This window comes from Salpingoeca rosetta (assembly GCF_000188695.1).
Source record: "Salpingoeca rosetta unplaced genomic scaffold supercont1.3, whole genome shotgun sequence".
NCBI classification, from domain to species: Eukaryota; class Choanoflagellata; order Craspedida; family Salpingoecidae; genus Salpingoeca; species Salpingoeca rosetta.
The window spans coordinates 1,417,634-1,432,354 of NW_004754931.1; the positions used below are offsets into that span (position 1 = coordinate 1,417,634).

Genomic DNA, 14,721 nt, shown 5'->3' on the forward strand with positions numbered 1-14,721 from the left:
TGTGGTGGTCTAGCCAGGTGCCTTCTCCCTGATCTTCGTCTACTCCCTTGACTACGGCCGTACTCGCCTTTCCCAACGACAAACGAGAACGAGAAGAAGGGACGGCACCCGCACAGTTCACCGGCCTCGTCGACGTGTACCGCAAGACCATCGCCTCTGACGGTGTTGCCGGCCTCTACCGTGGCTTTTGTCATCTCCTGCGTTGGTATCATTGTGTACCGCGGCTTTCTAATTTGGTCTGTACGATTCCCTCTGTGAGTTTGTGTGTGTGTGTGTGTGGTAGCGCAAGGTGGTCGAGGCACATCCACACACAAAGCGGCAGGTACTGGGCGCCCAACCCATGTTCCACAGGCATATGGAAGCATAGAAGCACGGAAGCACAGAAGCAACACACCCTGAAGGCTGTTGAGGCCTGTTTGGGTGCCTTCATTGCAAAGTCCCGGCGAAGAGCGGAAGCATATGAGCGCACTGAACGCATCATGATTTGCTGCAAGCTACTCAGGTGGCCCCTTCATCCTCAGCTGTGGAATCTTCGCAATTGTCAAATCAGAACCGGCTGAGAAAGGAGGGGGAGGAAGGGGAAGACGAGGAGCATGACAGGAGGCGGGGGGGGCGTCAGCGACGGTGGGAGGCAGAGCAGCAGAAGCGCGAGGTGAACACAGACATGAGGGTGCAACACACACACACACACACACACACACACACACACACACACACACACACACACACACACACACGCACACACACACACACACACACACACACACACACACGTGCACTTGTACACAGGGTCCACGCAGCGCAGGGCGGAGTGTTCTGTACAAAGCCAAACCAAGGCCCACCATGCGCACGGGGAAATGTGCGGACGTGCAGATGAGCAAGCGTGCAGACGAGCAAGACACACTGCACTCACTCGGCACTCTGGCACTATGCGAAGAATGAGCTCATATGTAAAGTCATCGAAGATGAGCGCAGCAGGGGCTTCCTGTGGACGTTGTAACACACCAAAACAAAGCAAATCACAGCGCAGAAGAGGAGAAACAGAGAGAGAAAATGTGTGTGTGTGTGTGTGTAGAATGACATGGACACATTGGATACAGACATACACAGAGACACAGACAAGCACACCAAACCACAGCACAACACGACACAGCACAGCACGATTCACGCAGAGTGCAAAGCCAAAAGTGCTCGCGCAACATACCCCCCCCTCTCCACGCCGCTCTCAAACAAAGCAGCAATCAACTCCCTCAACTCCCTCAACTCCCTCAACTCCTCAACTCCGCTCAGGCTGTATCCTGTGTGTAAGTGTGTATCACATCACACCTTGCGGGTGTTCTGGAGGGCCTGGAGAAGGCGCACAAACTGCCTGTGGCTGGCTTCGTGGATTTGCAGCAGGTTCAGGCTGCTTGGGTTGTTGAGGTGGGAGTTTGGGTGCTGCTTCACGGTGCGGCGGGCGGCTGCCGTTGTTGTCCCTGCAGCGGAGGCGCTTCCATTGGTCGAAGTGGACGACATGGTGTGGTGCTGTGTGGTGTGTGGTGTGGTTTTGGTTTGTGGTGAGGATTGTTTTGTGGAAAGCTGTCAATGTTGCGAGTGGAGTAGAGATGAAGAAGACAATTTGTGCACCAGAAGTCACAACACAGTTGATGTTGTTACTTGCACTCATGGCCGAGTGGTTAAGGCGAACGACTAGAAATCGTTTGGGCTCTGCCCGCACAGGTTCGAATCCTGTTGGGTGCGCATTTCTTTTTTTTTGGTGTGTGTGTGTGTGTTTCAACAAAGGACAGGAGGGCACCGACTGCGCCTCTTGTGTCGCCAGTGTACTGCACACAGAGAGAGAGAGACAGAGAGGGAGAGAGGGAGAGAGGGAGAGACAGAGAGAGAGATAAGGAGACAAGCTCTCCGTAGTTGTGTTGTCTTGTTCTACTTGTGTTCTTGAACAGTTGAACTACAGAACTACGTACAAGTAGTACGAGCAGTGGAAATAATCGTTCGGGCTTTGGGCTCTCTTGTGCCCTAGCCGTGCCTGAGCAGTGCCCTGCCATTCGGCCCGCACAGCATCAAATCATGTTCGCTTGTTTGGGGGTGCCTGCGCCTCTTTGCATTTGTTTGCTACTCCCCTTCTTTCGCTCTTCTTCTCACTGTCACACGCAATTTAATTTCACATCGTCGAAAACCACTGATTGACAGTCCTCCTTGCATATGCATTTTCGCTTTGTGCGGTTTGTCCGTGTCAGAGCATGTCACCCTATCTATCATGTCACCCCATAAACCCCGCACACATACGTCCTTACGTCCCCCCCCCCTGTCAGGAAGGAGAAGCCCGTGTCAGCCGCACGTGGTGCCAGTACGCACTTGTTTCACGCGATGACACACAGTGGGCACCTGCTTCCATGAAAGTGGGCCACTTGCCACTGTGTTGAACTTTGACTCTCTCCTCTTTCTCGGAAGCACGCAGCAAAGTGCACGAATCAAACTTGCCACCTGCGTCATGAATTAGCCTGTGAGCGAGGGTAATCGCTAGCAAGCCCAACAGGCTCACCAGCAAACTGACATGCAACAGTGCCTTGTCCCCACGCCAAGCCAAGTGGCAAAGTGCAATGGCCTGCCAAGCCCAGCACTTGCACAGTATGTAGCAGAACTGCAACGATACAGCACAGGCGTGCATTTACACAGCAATAACAGCACCCCCAACAACCACGACAGACCAACAGACCAACGCCCTCCCCACTCATCGTACTCATTCAAGTGCTCACCACCGCAGTAGCCCCACAGTGTTCTTTTGACCGCCTCCTTTCAGCCACATCACACATCACACAGCACGTCCGTTTTGCAAGGGTGCCTTAGCTTCCTGTCCCTCTCCGCCATGTCTGCCAAATCACAGGCTGCCAACAGCCGTGTGTTGGACGCTACGTGCCTTTCCGCCTCTCGCCTGTCCTCGACCTTCTCCTTGGACCTGTCGAGCCTGGACGCACTCGCGGGCGCAACAAGCACATCCGACCTTGAAACACCGTGCTTTGCGACAGAAGAGCTAGGCAGCCTGCTCATGGCATCCGCCTACTCCACCAGCACGCACAACAAGCAAACACAGCACCTCAAGTGCATCGCAGCCGGCATTTCCAGCCACGCCAGGACCGTCCCTGGCAGCAGTGCTCAGGGCAGCGAAGCAAGTGCAGACGATGGCCTGCATGGCATCGCGCGTGATGCTAATGATGACACCACGCCAAGCAGCCAGGGCAGCTACGCCAGCCCCGCAGGGTATCCGACCAAACACGCGCGCGCAGCAACAGCAACAGCAGCAACAGCGGGATTGGTAGCCACCTGTGCGATGCCCCAGCCTTACATCATCCCTGGCACGTCGACAGGCAGCGAAGGCGCGAGGGACACGCTCAAGTGCATGAAGGACATCTTCGACGCGACACAGAACGCGAGACTGTTCGCGTGTATTTCGAAGGATGCCAAGGACGATATGCGCGCATGGTGCCTTGGGGATGGGCAGGCGCTCGTGCAGGACGTGGAGGATCTTGGTGGCAAGGACACGCTTGAGCTGGCACAGTTGCAGCATCAGCTGGGGTCAGTGCTGGATGCGCTTGGCGAGCACGATCGCGCCATCGCACACTACACCAGCGCCCTCGCAATCACGCGGAAGGTGCTTGGTGAAAGGCACGCCGGCACAGCGTGCATGTACAACAACCTCGGCACCGTGTTTATGACGAAAGGCAACTTTGAGCAGGCCATCACCAACTACCACCAGGCCCTCAACATCAAGCGCAGCGTGCTCGGCGAACAGCACCCGAGCACCGCCACCACATACAGCAACCTCGCCCTCCTGCTGGAGACCACGGGTGACAGCGCCGCCGCCACACAGCACCATCACAAGGCCCTGAGCATCCGCCGCCGCAGTCTTGGCGAGACGCACCCCAGCACGGCCGCATCGTACAACAACCTCGGCCTCACCTACCAGAGCACGGGCGACCACGACGCGGCCATCCAGTGCTTGCTCAAGGACCTCAAGATCACCATCGCCAACGTCGGCCATCGGCACCTGCACACGGCAGCGTCCCTTGGCAACCTGGCCAACGCGTACAGCGATAAGGGCGACTATGCAGCCGCGCTGGAGCACCACCACGCCGAGCTTGACATCAAGATGCAACTGCTTGGCCTGGCGCACCCGGACACGGCCGACACTTACAACAACATGGCAGGCGCATACACACGGAAGGGCGACTTCAGCCAGGCCGAGAGCTGCTACAGGCGCGCAATCACGGCTTATCGCGCGTCTCTTGGCGACAACGACCTCCGCACCGCTGAAGCGCACACGAACATGGGCATCATGTACGAGCACAAGGGCGATCTCAAGGCGGCGGCGCGCACGTTCAAGATTGCGCATGCCATGATCGTTGCTGTTCTCGGCGACACAGACGATGCCACACAAACAGCGTTTGCCCGCCTGCAGCGTGTTGCTCGACGACGCGCCAGTGCACCAGTCGTCTTGCCTCTGCTCCCTCATGTGATCGTGGTGTGAGTGTGTGTGTGTGTGTGTGTGTGTGTGTGTGTGTGAGTGTGTGTGTGTGTGTGTGTGTGTGTGTGTGTGTGTGTGTGTGTGTGTGTGTGTGTGTGTGTGTGTGTGTGGTACGGTGATTGCGTCTTGATTCCCTGTAGTTGCGCTGAGATGTTGGGTGCAAAAGACCTTGACAGCTGTTCGATTCCTCTATGCATGCAACACAATGACCCACAGAAGCACGTGCTGGCTGGGTGTTCCTTGATTGGTTGGTGTCTCTCACTACGCGCTTCATCTCAACGATTAAATTGCTAACATCGACTTGAGGCAGTACCACCACTGAGCGCCGCGCAATCACACATCCAGACAAGCGAATACAGCAACAACAATGAACCACACTGCTTGGGCCTTCGTGTTGGTGTGCGGGGGGGGGGTCTGTAAAGAATAATGATGCTTTCGCCATGGATACAATGGAACACTTGACGACTCCCCTGTGCTCTGGTTGAACGCTCGTCCACCTCATACCCATGCTTTTCCTCTCCTCACGCGCTCCTAACGCCCATCATGCTCAATGTTCACTTTGGGTGAAGTTGAGAGCGTGTGATATTGCCACGCTGGAGGAAGCATGCGCGTGTGCAGGAGAGAGGGTTCGAGAAGAAGGCAAGCAAGGGAGTCGTGTAAAACCGACATAGTGAAACCATGAACATCATCACAAGCTCACGAGGAGCCACATACACGCATGCAAGTCGTTGTTGGTGGGTTGGCTGGGATGCGAGAAACAAAGCAGAGGCAAACAAGGGAAGCGAGTCGGTGTGCATGAGTATAGGGTCGCATTGTAGTGGACGTGTTAGAGCTGCGGTGTTCACCGCTTGCCGGGAGTGGCTGCCGCAGTTGTTGCAGCTGTCGTCGAGAGGCTGTCCTTCTTTGACTTGTCGTCGTTGCTGTTTGGGTTGGTGCCGCCATTGCCTTCGTTGTCGTTCTTGTCCTTGTACCGGTTGTTGTCGTTCGTGTTTGGTTCGTTGCCTGTGGCTGTGGTGGGGTTGGTTGTGGTGGTGGTGGTGGTTGTGGTTGCAGCTGTGGCTGTTGCAGTCGTCGAGAGGCTGTCCTTCTTTGACTTGTCGTCGTTGCTGTTTGGGTTGGTGCCGCCATTGCCTTCGTTGTCGTTCTTGTCCTTGTACCGGTTGTTGTCGTTCGTGTTTGTCGCGTTGCCTGTGGCTGTGGTCGTGCCTGTTGTGAGTGTTGTCGAAGGGACAGACGTTGCTGTGGTGGAGCTTGCAGTTGTCGATGCGGTGCTGTTGTTGGAGCAGGCATCGATACTGTCTTTCTTTGACTTGTCGTCGTTGCTGTTTGGGTTAGTGCCACCATTACCATTGTTGCTGTTCTTGTCTTTGCAACGGTTGTTTGTGTTGCTCTTCGTGCTACCACCAGTGGCAGTTGCTGCAGCAGGCGTCGTGGTAGTGGTAGTGGTTGTTGTTGTTGTTGTTGTTGTTGTTGTTGTTGTTGTTGTTGTTGTCGTAGTACTCGTGGTTGTTGTCGTAGTACTCGTGGTTGTCGTCGTAGTACTCGTCGTGGTACTCGTCGTGGTACTCGTTGTTGTTGTTGTTGTTGTTGTTGTTGTAGTAGATGTTGTAGATGTTGTTGTTGTTGTTGTTGTTGTAGATGTTGTTGTAGATGTTGTTGTTGTTGTTGTTGTTGTTGTTGTTGTTGTTGTTGTTGTTGTTGTTGTTGTACTCCTTGTTGCTGTTGTTGTTGTACTCCTTGTTGCTGTTGTTGTTGTTGAACTCGCTGTTGTTGTTGTTGTTGTTGTTGGTGAACTCGCTGTTGTTGTTGTAGTAGTAGTTGTTGTTGTTGTTGTGGTTGTTGTACCCATTGTTGCTGCACTCGTGGTTGACGTTGTAGCCGCTTCACTGGTCGTCGCCTTCTTTGTTGGCGTTGCTGTCGCAGTGGGCGTGCTTGTGGTACTGGTGCTTGTGCTTGTGAAGGTACTGGAGCTGCTTGTGCTGCTGAACGTTGTCGTGGATGCCGCACCCTTTCCATCGTGTGCAGTGGATGTTGAAGACATTGCGGACCCAGTCGCCTTCGTTGCGTTTGTGAGATCACAGTTCACGTCCGCGGTTGCAAACGCACAGCGCTCCCTGCAAGTGTGTGCGAGCACCATCGCACAGCATTATCGTGAGCGACATGTGATTCACCGGAGCAAAGCAGTGTAGGCAAACTATCCTCCTGACTGATCGAGGAGTGTTCACTCTCATAGCAGAAGACACATGGCATTTCGAGTCCAATGCAAGCAGAGCAACCAAGCCAGGAATCGATTCGTACCAGCACTGTAGCTTGTACAGTTCTTCGACAGGGCCGGTAACACTGCCGCATGGGCCATCCTCGCAGCTTGACATGCACGCGCCCAGTGAGAGCAGCGCGACCGTCGTATGGTGTTCGTCCCGTGTGAGGCATGAAACAAAGTCATCCAGGGAGACACCACCAACGCTCTGGAAGCGATGTCACACATAAAGGGAACAAGGGTATCAGGTGAGGTGGGTGTAGAGAAGAGTGAGGTGCAGACAAAGGCCTGTGGACTCTGGGAGCGAGTGCGTGTGTCAAGAGTGACAAAGAAGCAAAGGGCCTAAAGGCGTGTCTACACTCAACAAGAGCAGCTAGAAGCAGCTGAGCAGAGCTGAATGAATGCATGGGCTACATGCATGCATCAGTGAACAAATGAATGAGGAGCACACAACAGTGAGCAAGACCATCTTTCCTCTGCTGTTTTCACTTACCATGCCCACACACTCATGTATGTGCTCCTCGCAGGTTTGCGTGCACCCGGCCTCTGTCTGAATGGCTGCTTCCGTGTCCGTATTGGACGTGCTATCTTGAGACGCATCGTTGTCGTTTTCCTTCGCTGGCGGGCGTGAAACGTAGATGATGGGCACCGCACAGATTGCCGCAACGGCGATGATGCCAACGCAGAAGAAGAGGCCACAACGGCGCCGCTTCCTGCGCCGCTCGCGCTCCAGCTGCAGTTCTTTCAGCTGACGCTGACGTTCCTCGTCAATCAGATATGGCTCAGTGTCAAACTCGTACGTCTGCGGCATGATGCACTGTGATGCCCAGTGGCGCAACGCTGTGCTGGCTGAGGTTGCGGTGTGTATCTTGTAATGATGTGCGTTCGTCGATGACTTGGCCAGTTGGCTGGGATGGTGGAATTGCTGGTGCTTGTTTGAAAATGAACGCGCACACCACACGAGCAAACCAGCAAACCAGCAAACTCTATGGGCGTGATGGGCAAGCTGCAATCTCGCCGCTCTTGGCTATGCGCAATGCAGCGCAAGGTGCAGCTCATCTGTCTTTGTCACTTCACATCGTCATCAGATGATAAGAGGCTGATCACTTCCCAGAAAAGTCAGCAAGGGAAAGAAAGGCTTGGCTTGCATTGCCTTGCACGGTCACGACGGCCAAAAGTGATCGCAATTCAAACGCGCCTGTTTCGTGGAATTGAGGCCCAGGTCCTACATTAAACGGGAAGTGATTCGGGCCGCCAAAAGCCCGAACGATTATTTCCACTGCTCGTACAACTTGTACGTAGTTCTGTAGTTCAACTGTTCAAGAACACAAGTAGAACAAGACAACACAACTACGGAGAGCTTGTCTCCTTATCTCTCTGTCTCTCCCTCTCTCCCTCTCTCCCTCTCTCCCTCTCTCCCTCTCTCTCTCTGTGTGCAGTACACTGGCGACACAAGAGGCACAGTCGGTGCCCTCCTGTCGTTTGAAAAAACAACCACACACACACACACCAAAAAAAAAAGAAATGCGCACCCAACAGGATTCGAACCTGTGCGGGCAGAGCCCAAACGATTTCTAGTCGTTCGCCTTAACCACTCGGCCATGAGTGCAAGCAACATCAACTGTGTTGTGACTTCTGGTGCACAAATTGTCTTCTTCATCTCTACTCCACTCGCAACATTGACAGCTTTCCACAAAACAATCCATCCTTCCTCACCACAAACCAAAACCACACCACACACCACACCATGTCGTCCACTTCGACCAATGGAAGCGCCTCCGCTGCAGGGACAACAACGGCAGCCGCCCGCCGCACCGTGAAGCAGCACCCAAACTCCCACCTCAACAACCCAAGCAGCCTGAACCTGCTGCAAATCCACGAAGCCAGCCACAGGCAGTTTGTGCGCCTTCTCCAGGCCCTCCAGAACACCCGCAAGGTGTGATGTGATACACACAGGATACAGCCTGAGCGGAGTTGAGGGAGTTGAGGGAGTTGAGGGAGTTGAGGGAGTTGAGGGAGTTGATTGCTGCTTTGTTTGAGAGCGGCGTGGAGAGGGGGGGGTATGTTGCGCGAGCACTTTTGGCTTTGCACTCTGCGTGAATCGTGCTGTGCTGTGTCGTGTTGTGCTGTGGTTTGGTGTGCTTGTCTGTGTCTCTGTGTATGTCTGTATCCAATGTGTCCATGTCATTCTACACACACACACACACACATTTTCTCTCTCTGTTTCTCCTCTTCTGCGCTGTGATTTGCTTTGTTTTGGTGTGTTACAACGTCCACAGGAAGCCCCTGCTGCGCTCATCTTCGATGACTTTACATATGAGCTCATTCTTCGCATAGTGCCAGAGTGCCGAGTGAGTGCAGTGTGTCTTGCTCGTCTGCACGCTTGCTCGTCTGCATGTCCGCACATTTCCCCGTGCGCATGGTGGGCCTTGGTTTGGCTTTGTACAGAACACTCCGCCCTGCGCTGCGTGGACCCTGTGTACAAGGGCACGTGTGTGTGTGTGTGTGTGTGTGTGTGTGTGTGTGTGTGTGTGTGTGTGTGTGTGTGTGTGTGTGTGTGTGTGTGTGTGTGTGTGTGTGTGTGTGTGTGTGTGTGTGTGTGTGTGTGTGTGTGTGTGTGTGTGTGTGTTGCATCCTCATGTCGATGTTCACCTCGAGCTTCTGCTGCTCTGCCACCCACCGTCCCCGACGCCCCCCCCGCCTCCTGTTATGCTCCTCGTCTCCCCCCTCCTTTCTCAGCCGGCGCTCATTGACATTGTCGCGAACATCAACCAAGCCGAGCTGTGCATCGAGCAGCGCAGCGTTGATGTGGTCATCTTTGCTGTGGCCCCTTCTCCCGCGAACATGAAACGCATTGCGACGGTGATTCGGTACGTCAGCCATTGCTACCCCATATATGCAGCTCACGGCACACAACCTCAACATGTTCTCCTTTCAGCCTGAACACCCCGACCACATACCTCTTCTCAGATGCTCACATGTCTTCTTGCGTCGTTCCATGGTTTGTAGCAAGTTTACGTCCGACCAGCGCGACTTCCACCTCATCAACGTGCCCAGAGAAACAACTGTCTCCAGCATCATCCTGAAGGTGCACACTTGTTTGTGACTGGTTGCACGCGGTGTTGAGTGGTTGCCTGGTTTTGGTTTCGTTCCATGCCATGTGGATTGTCAGTGGGCAGCCCACTGCACAGCGCCCAAGCCCAGTTTGGCTTGCCACACCCACGCCCTCATGTCTCATTTTTTGCCCTGCATTTCTCTATGCGCATGTGTGTGTGTGTGTGTGTATGTGTGTGTGTGTGCGTGCGGCTGTTATTGCGGTGCTTAGGAGGAGGATGTTGCATCTGAGATTCGGTCGCAGCACGAATGGCGCGTGAACGTGATTCCCCTGGACCCGGACCTTATGACGATGCACAAGCCGCACGTGTTCCGTCAATACATGGTCGACAACGACAGATCGTCCTTCAAGGACATTGCACTCGCCATTATGCACATTCAGGTGCGTGCGTGCATGCGTCCAGCAGGATTGCCATTTCATTGCAACCAAGATTCGCCATGATACGCATGCATGCAACTCACTCCAAACGCTTGCTTCGTATTCTTTGGTGCAGCGCATGTATGGCATTATTCCACGCGTCGCGTACAAGGGCCCTGCTGCCGCTGTATGTTCGCCAGCTGCTTTGTACCTGCCCTGCTCTCGCATAACCTTGTGAAATCACACACACACACACACACCTACACATGCATCAACACACATTCGTACGCACACACACACACACACACACACCTGAACGCAACCTCACGCAACCACTCCTTGCATATTCCCTGTCCCTCCCCGCCCTTCAGGCTGTGACGCGCATGCTGCAGCGGATGGCGCGGGAGGATGCAGACCCACCACACGTCGCTCCCGAGATTGAGTCCCTCGTCATCATCGACAGACAGGTGCGCACATCCTTACTGCCTGGTTGAGTTGTGCTTCAAACGTATGCGTGCGTACTCGCATATTTACTTGCACATGCGTGTGTTTGTGGCATGTGTTCGCACCATCCAAACCCATCCGTTGACATGTGCCTCGTACTTTTGACACCACAACCACACCCCTGTGTGCTGCATTGCCAGATTGATTGCGTGACCCCGCTGTGTTCGCAGCTCACATACGAGGGTCTCATTGACGAAGTCTACGGCATCAACCTCGGTACAGCGCCCATCTTTGTGTGTGTGCGCGCGCGCGCGTGTGTGTGTGTGTGAGTGAATGCGTGTGTGTGTGTGTGTGTGTGTGTGTGTGTGTGTGTGTGTGTGTGTGTGTGTGTGTGTGTGTGTGTGTGTGTGTGTGTGTGTGTGAGTGAATGCACATGTGTGCTTGCTTCCGTCGTGCCATCTTCCTCAATTCAAGCGCACGTGTTTTGTGTACCACCTGTACGAATATCACTTGCCGCTGCGAGTGCTCAACTGCCGCTGTCCACACTCTCATGCCCTGCTGAATGCATGTCCCGGGCCCATCTCTCACTCGCTTCCTCTCCGGCATATCTGCCTGCCTGCACCATCTGCCGCCATCACGATCTGCGACTGCATGCTATACCTGCGCGATGTGATTGGCTCCTGCCCCATCTGCGTTTGCCTCGTGTGCAGGCTTTGCGACGGTGCCCAGTGCGCTTGTGCCGGACACCCCGCCAGAGCAAAAGACGCGTCGTGTTGTTCTCAATTCAAGCGTGCAGGTCCGTTGACGTCACGCCATGAGCAACACAGGGGAGGGATGGTTGTGGTGATGCTGATGTGACAGCGTTATCCGTTGTGATGATTCCAGAGCAACACTTTGTTCGTGGGTGTTGGATGCTGTGACAGGTGCCATTGCAGCCCACACACAGCTGTCAGAAGGCTTGCACTCGCCGCCAATTCAACAATACAGCACACAACCTTTCTCTCTCGCACACACACACACACGCGCGCGCGCGCGCACGCACGTGCGTTCCCCTGCCCAAACTACCATACACTGTTATTCACCTTCACCGGTCCATGCTACTTGCTGCTGTCGGCTGTCGGCTGCTGCAGTTGTTCAACGACCTTCGAGGACTTCATTGGCTACAGGTTGGCCCGCTGCTTGCCCGCCGCTCCAAGATGCTGCGACAGGATGTCAGCGAGGGCAAGGGCTCTCTCAACGAGCTCACGCGCATGGCGCAGTTTTCGTCTAAGCTGCATCACATCAAGGTTGGCACCGCATTCCCACTGCCATCATTGCGTTGCATGAGCTGCGCTGCATCTCCGATGCGTGGCGCGCGCCGTGCGTGTGTGTGTGTGTGTGTGTGTGTGTGTGTGTGTGTGTGTGTGTGTGCGCGCGCGCGCGCTCAGCTGCTTGAACGTGTTTGCGGGGCTTTATGTTGTATTCACACGCATACGTTCAATGTTGTTTTGTGACACACGCACCTATTTTTTATTTTTTTGATTGCGCTGCAAACAACAGGCTGAGCAGAAGTTTCTGCCCATTCACACGAACATTGCGACGGAACTGAAGAAGATTCTCACCACGGATGAGTTTATGCAAAACTACCACACGCAGCACGTACGTGCAAGCTTGTTCACGCGCAACAACCCCACACAACAATTACCATCACTTCATGCTGTGTGCTCTACTCGTCCATCAATCTCGGGTGCCTGAGCACCGTTGAGACACCCACCCATCAACCATCACCCATTACCCATCACCCATCACCCATCACCCATCACCCATCACCCATTACCCATGAACCACCACCCCACACACAGGCGATCCTGGGCATCCAGTCGCAGGGCCGCATGTTCAAGATGCCGTCGTTCTTCAAGCGCGGCGGCGATGCGGAGATGGCGTACATCGAGGACTGCATTGGCCGCGTTGAGCCCCTCTCAAAGGTCCTCCGCCGGCCCCAATTGTGCTGTGTGTTGTCTTGTGTTGTCTTGTCTAGTGTTGTGTTGTCTAGTGTTGTGTTGTCTTGTGTTGTGTTGTGTTGTCTAGTGTTGTGTGTGTGGAGCCAAGACATCGACGTCGTTAGTTCCAAAGGATGAGATGGAACATTCAAGTGTGGCCTGGCGTTCTTCATGTACCAGTCTCACGCAAGCGTGTATGTTGGCAGGTGCTGCGGCTGTTGTGCCTTCGCTCCCTCGTCAATGGTGGGCTCAAGCAGTCCACGCTCGATTTCTTCAGGTCTGTCAACGCGTATTCATTTACACTCATGAGTGTACTTGGGTGTCAGTGTGCACATGGCTCACACACACACACACACACACATACACATGGAGGAGCGCCTCCTATTTCTGCACCCTCCTCATCCCTCCCACTCACAACACACACTCGCCCATATGCTTTGAATTGTGCGCTGCTGCGTTGCTTAGACGTGAAATTTTGCAGACGTACGGGTCAGACTTTGTGCTGACGCTCGACAACTTGACCAAGGCTGGACTGCTCACAACCCACAACCCGGTGCGTGGCAGCTGTAGTGTTGTTCGCTCTGTCATGCTCAGATGCGTGTCTGTGGCTTGGCTCGTCATACAGACACGATGACGAGCCGCAGCAGCTTGTGACACAGCGCACACTCAGACACCTCTCAATACGGATATACACACACGTTCGCACTCTTACATGCACACATCGATACATCGATACACATTCACTCACTCACACACACTCTCTCTCATTCGCATACACACACACACTCTCTCTCTCTCTCGCGTGCGCGCACGTGCACATCTCCTCCATGCGCATATGTGGATAGGAGCGGGCGACGTTTCCGCACTTGTCGCGGGAGTTCCGGCTGATTGAGGACGTTCCAGATGACGATTCGCAGCTCGACGACTACCACTTTACCTACATGGGCTACGCACCTCTCAGGTTTGGGGCTGTGGATGATTGGTTGCTTGCTTGGTGTGCGTGTCTGGTTGCGTGAATTTGCTCTCGGCTGCGTTGCCGTCGGTTGTGCAATTCGCTCGTTCACTGGTTCGATGTATTCGGTCGCTCGCTGGTTCATCGTTGACACTGATGTCTGCCGGATGCTGCAATTGTATTGGTGCTCCCGTCAGCATTCGCGTCGTGGAGGAGCTCGTCAAGCCTGACAGGACTGGGCTCATAACCAAGGACGAGGTATGACCCGCGTGCGCACCCAACAATCCATATCTTCATCCACATGCAGTTGCGCTTCCACATCCACCTTCTCACATCTGCTTACGCACACACATGCACGCACACACACTCTCTCTCGCTCCAACCTCACACGCCCTCACACCCCGGTTGCTGCTGTGCATCAGGTGCTGAAGCTGATGCCTGGCCCACACGACGAATGGCGTCAGCCGCTCCCACCGGGACTGCAGCCAAAAGGTCGCGGCTGACACAATTTGTACACTGTGTTGAATTCCTTGCAAACATCTCAACATCACAATCATGATCGGTCAAGAACATGTGTTCTGGTGAAAATACATTAGCGCCATGCACCCTTGCTCCTACATTTTCGCACCTGTTCACGCAATTTCACACACACACTGACACACACACACACACACAAACTCACAATCACGCGCACACACACACACACACACACACACACACACACACAAACTCACAATCACGCACAATCACGCACACACACACACACATTTTCACACACTCACGCATATCCCCCTTCCTACCCACCTGTAGCAAGCGACGAGTCGCAGCAGCGGCTGCCGGTGACGGTCGTGTGTTTCGTGGGCGGAATCACCCAGGCCGAGATTGCAGCGCTTCGCTTCCTCTCCCGCCGACAAGGTGATGTGACGACGATGCAGGTGGACACGTGCTGCCGCTTCTCGGCAGCCATTGGCACACTGCCTGCTTGTGCTTGCCAGTCCCACGCACACACACACACACACACTGACACACGCACTCTCTCTGACACACACACACGCACACACACACACGCACACACACACACACACACACTCACAC

At 54.4% G+C, this 14,721-nt stretch overlaps 6 protein-coding genes and 2 non-coding genes across 8 annotated transcripts in view; 3 read left to right on the plus strand and 5 right to left on the minus strand.

The window, feature by feature from the left end:
- Positions 1–194, minus strand: part of PTSG_11795 (uncharacterized protein) — a gene marked incomplete at both ends in the record, with an annotated part of 449 nt that extends 255 nt beyond the window's left edge. The window contains one exon of the mRNA XM_004997804.1: positions 64–194. Coding sequence (XP_004997861.1) covers positions 64–194 — 131 coding nt within the window. The remainder of the gene's footprint in view (positions 1–63) is intronic.
- Positions 195–541: 347 nt separating this feature from the next.
- Positions 542–1,566, minus strand: PTSG_11796 (uncharacterized protein; the record flags this gene model as incomplete). The annotated part of the gene is made up of 3 exons (XM_004997805.1): positions 1,327–1,566; positions 914–985; positions 542–556 (listed from the first exon to the last, which is right to left on the minus strand). The coding sequence occupies exons 1-3, from the start codon at positions 1,513–1,515 to the stop codon at positions 542–544; spliced, it is 276 nt and encodes a 91-aa protein (XP_004997862.1). The 5' UTR covers positions 1,516–1,566.
- A 92-nt stretch (positions 1,567–1,658) lies between these two features.
- On the plus strand, positions 1,659–1,740 carry PTSG_20067. The gene has a single exon. It is a non-coding gene; the product is annotated as a tRNA-Ser (tRNA).
- Positions 1,741–2,330: 590 nt separating this feature from the next.
- Positions 2,331–4,525, plus strand: PTSG_01882 (uncharacterized protein; the record flags this gene model as incomplete). Its single annotated transcript, XM_004997806.1, has 1 exon — positions 2,331–4,525. Exon 1 carries the CDS (start codon positions 2,867–2,869, stop codon positions 4,523–4,525), a length of 1,659 nt encoding a protein of 552 aa, XP_004997863.1. The 5' UTR covers positions 2,331–2,866.
- Positions 4,526–5,099: 574 nt separating this feature from the next.
- On the minus strand, positions 5,100–7,732 carry PTSG_01883 (uncharacterized protein). Its single transcript, XM_004997807.1, has 3 exons — positions 7,273–7,732; positions 6,821–6,987; positions 5,100–6,636 (listed from the first exon to the last, which is right to left on the minus strand). The coding sequence occupies exons 1-3, from the start codon at positions 7,588–7,590 to the stop codon at positions 5,364–5,366; spliced, it is 1,758 nt and encodes a 585-aa protein (XP_004997864.1). The 5' UTR covers positions 7,591–7,732; the 3' UTR covers positions 5,100–5,363.
- A 574-nt stretch (positions 7,733–8,306) lies between these two features.
- On the minus strand, positions 8,307–8,388 carry PTSG_20068. The gene has a single exon. It is a non-coding gene; the product is annotated as a tRNA-Ser (tRNA).
- A 138-nt stretch (positions 8,389–8,526) lies between these two features.
- Positions 8,527–14,129, plus strand: PTSG_01884 (uncharacterized protein; the record flags this gene model as incomplete). The annotated part of the gene is made up of 17 exons (XM_004997808.1): positions 8,527–8,715; positions 9,059–9,130; positions 9,519–9,649; positions 9,789–9,867; positions 10,105–10,275; positions 10,388–10,438; positions 10,623–10,718; positions 10,896–10,971; positions 11,406–11,491; positions 11,826–11,981; positions 12,235–12,333; positions 12,537–12,659; positions 12,881–12,951; positions 13,140–13,227; positions 13,520–13,635; positions 13,824–13,884; positions 14,049–14,129. The coding sequence occupies 17 exons, from the start codon at positions 8,527–8,529 to the stop codon at positions 14,127–14,129; spliced, it is 1,746 nt and encodes a 581-aa protein (XP_004997865.1).
- A 111-nt stretch (positions 14,130–14,240) lies between these two features.
- PTSG_01885 (uncharacterized protein) overlaps positions 14,241–14,721 on the minus strand; it is a gene marked incomplete at its 3' end in the record, with an annotated part of 8,566 nt that continues 8,085 nt past the window's right edge. Inside the window, exon 16 of the mRNA XM_004997809.1 lies at positions 14,241–14,254. Within this exon, the coding sequence (XP_004997866.1) occupies positions 14,241–14,254 (14 nt within the window). The remainder of the gene's footprint in view (positions 14,255–14,721) is intronic.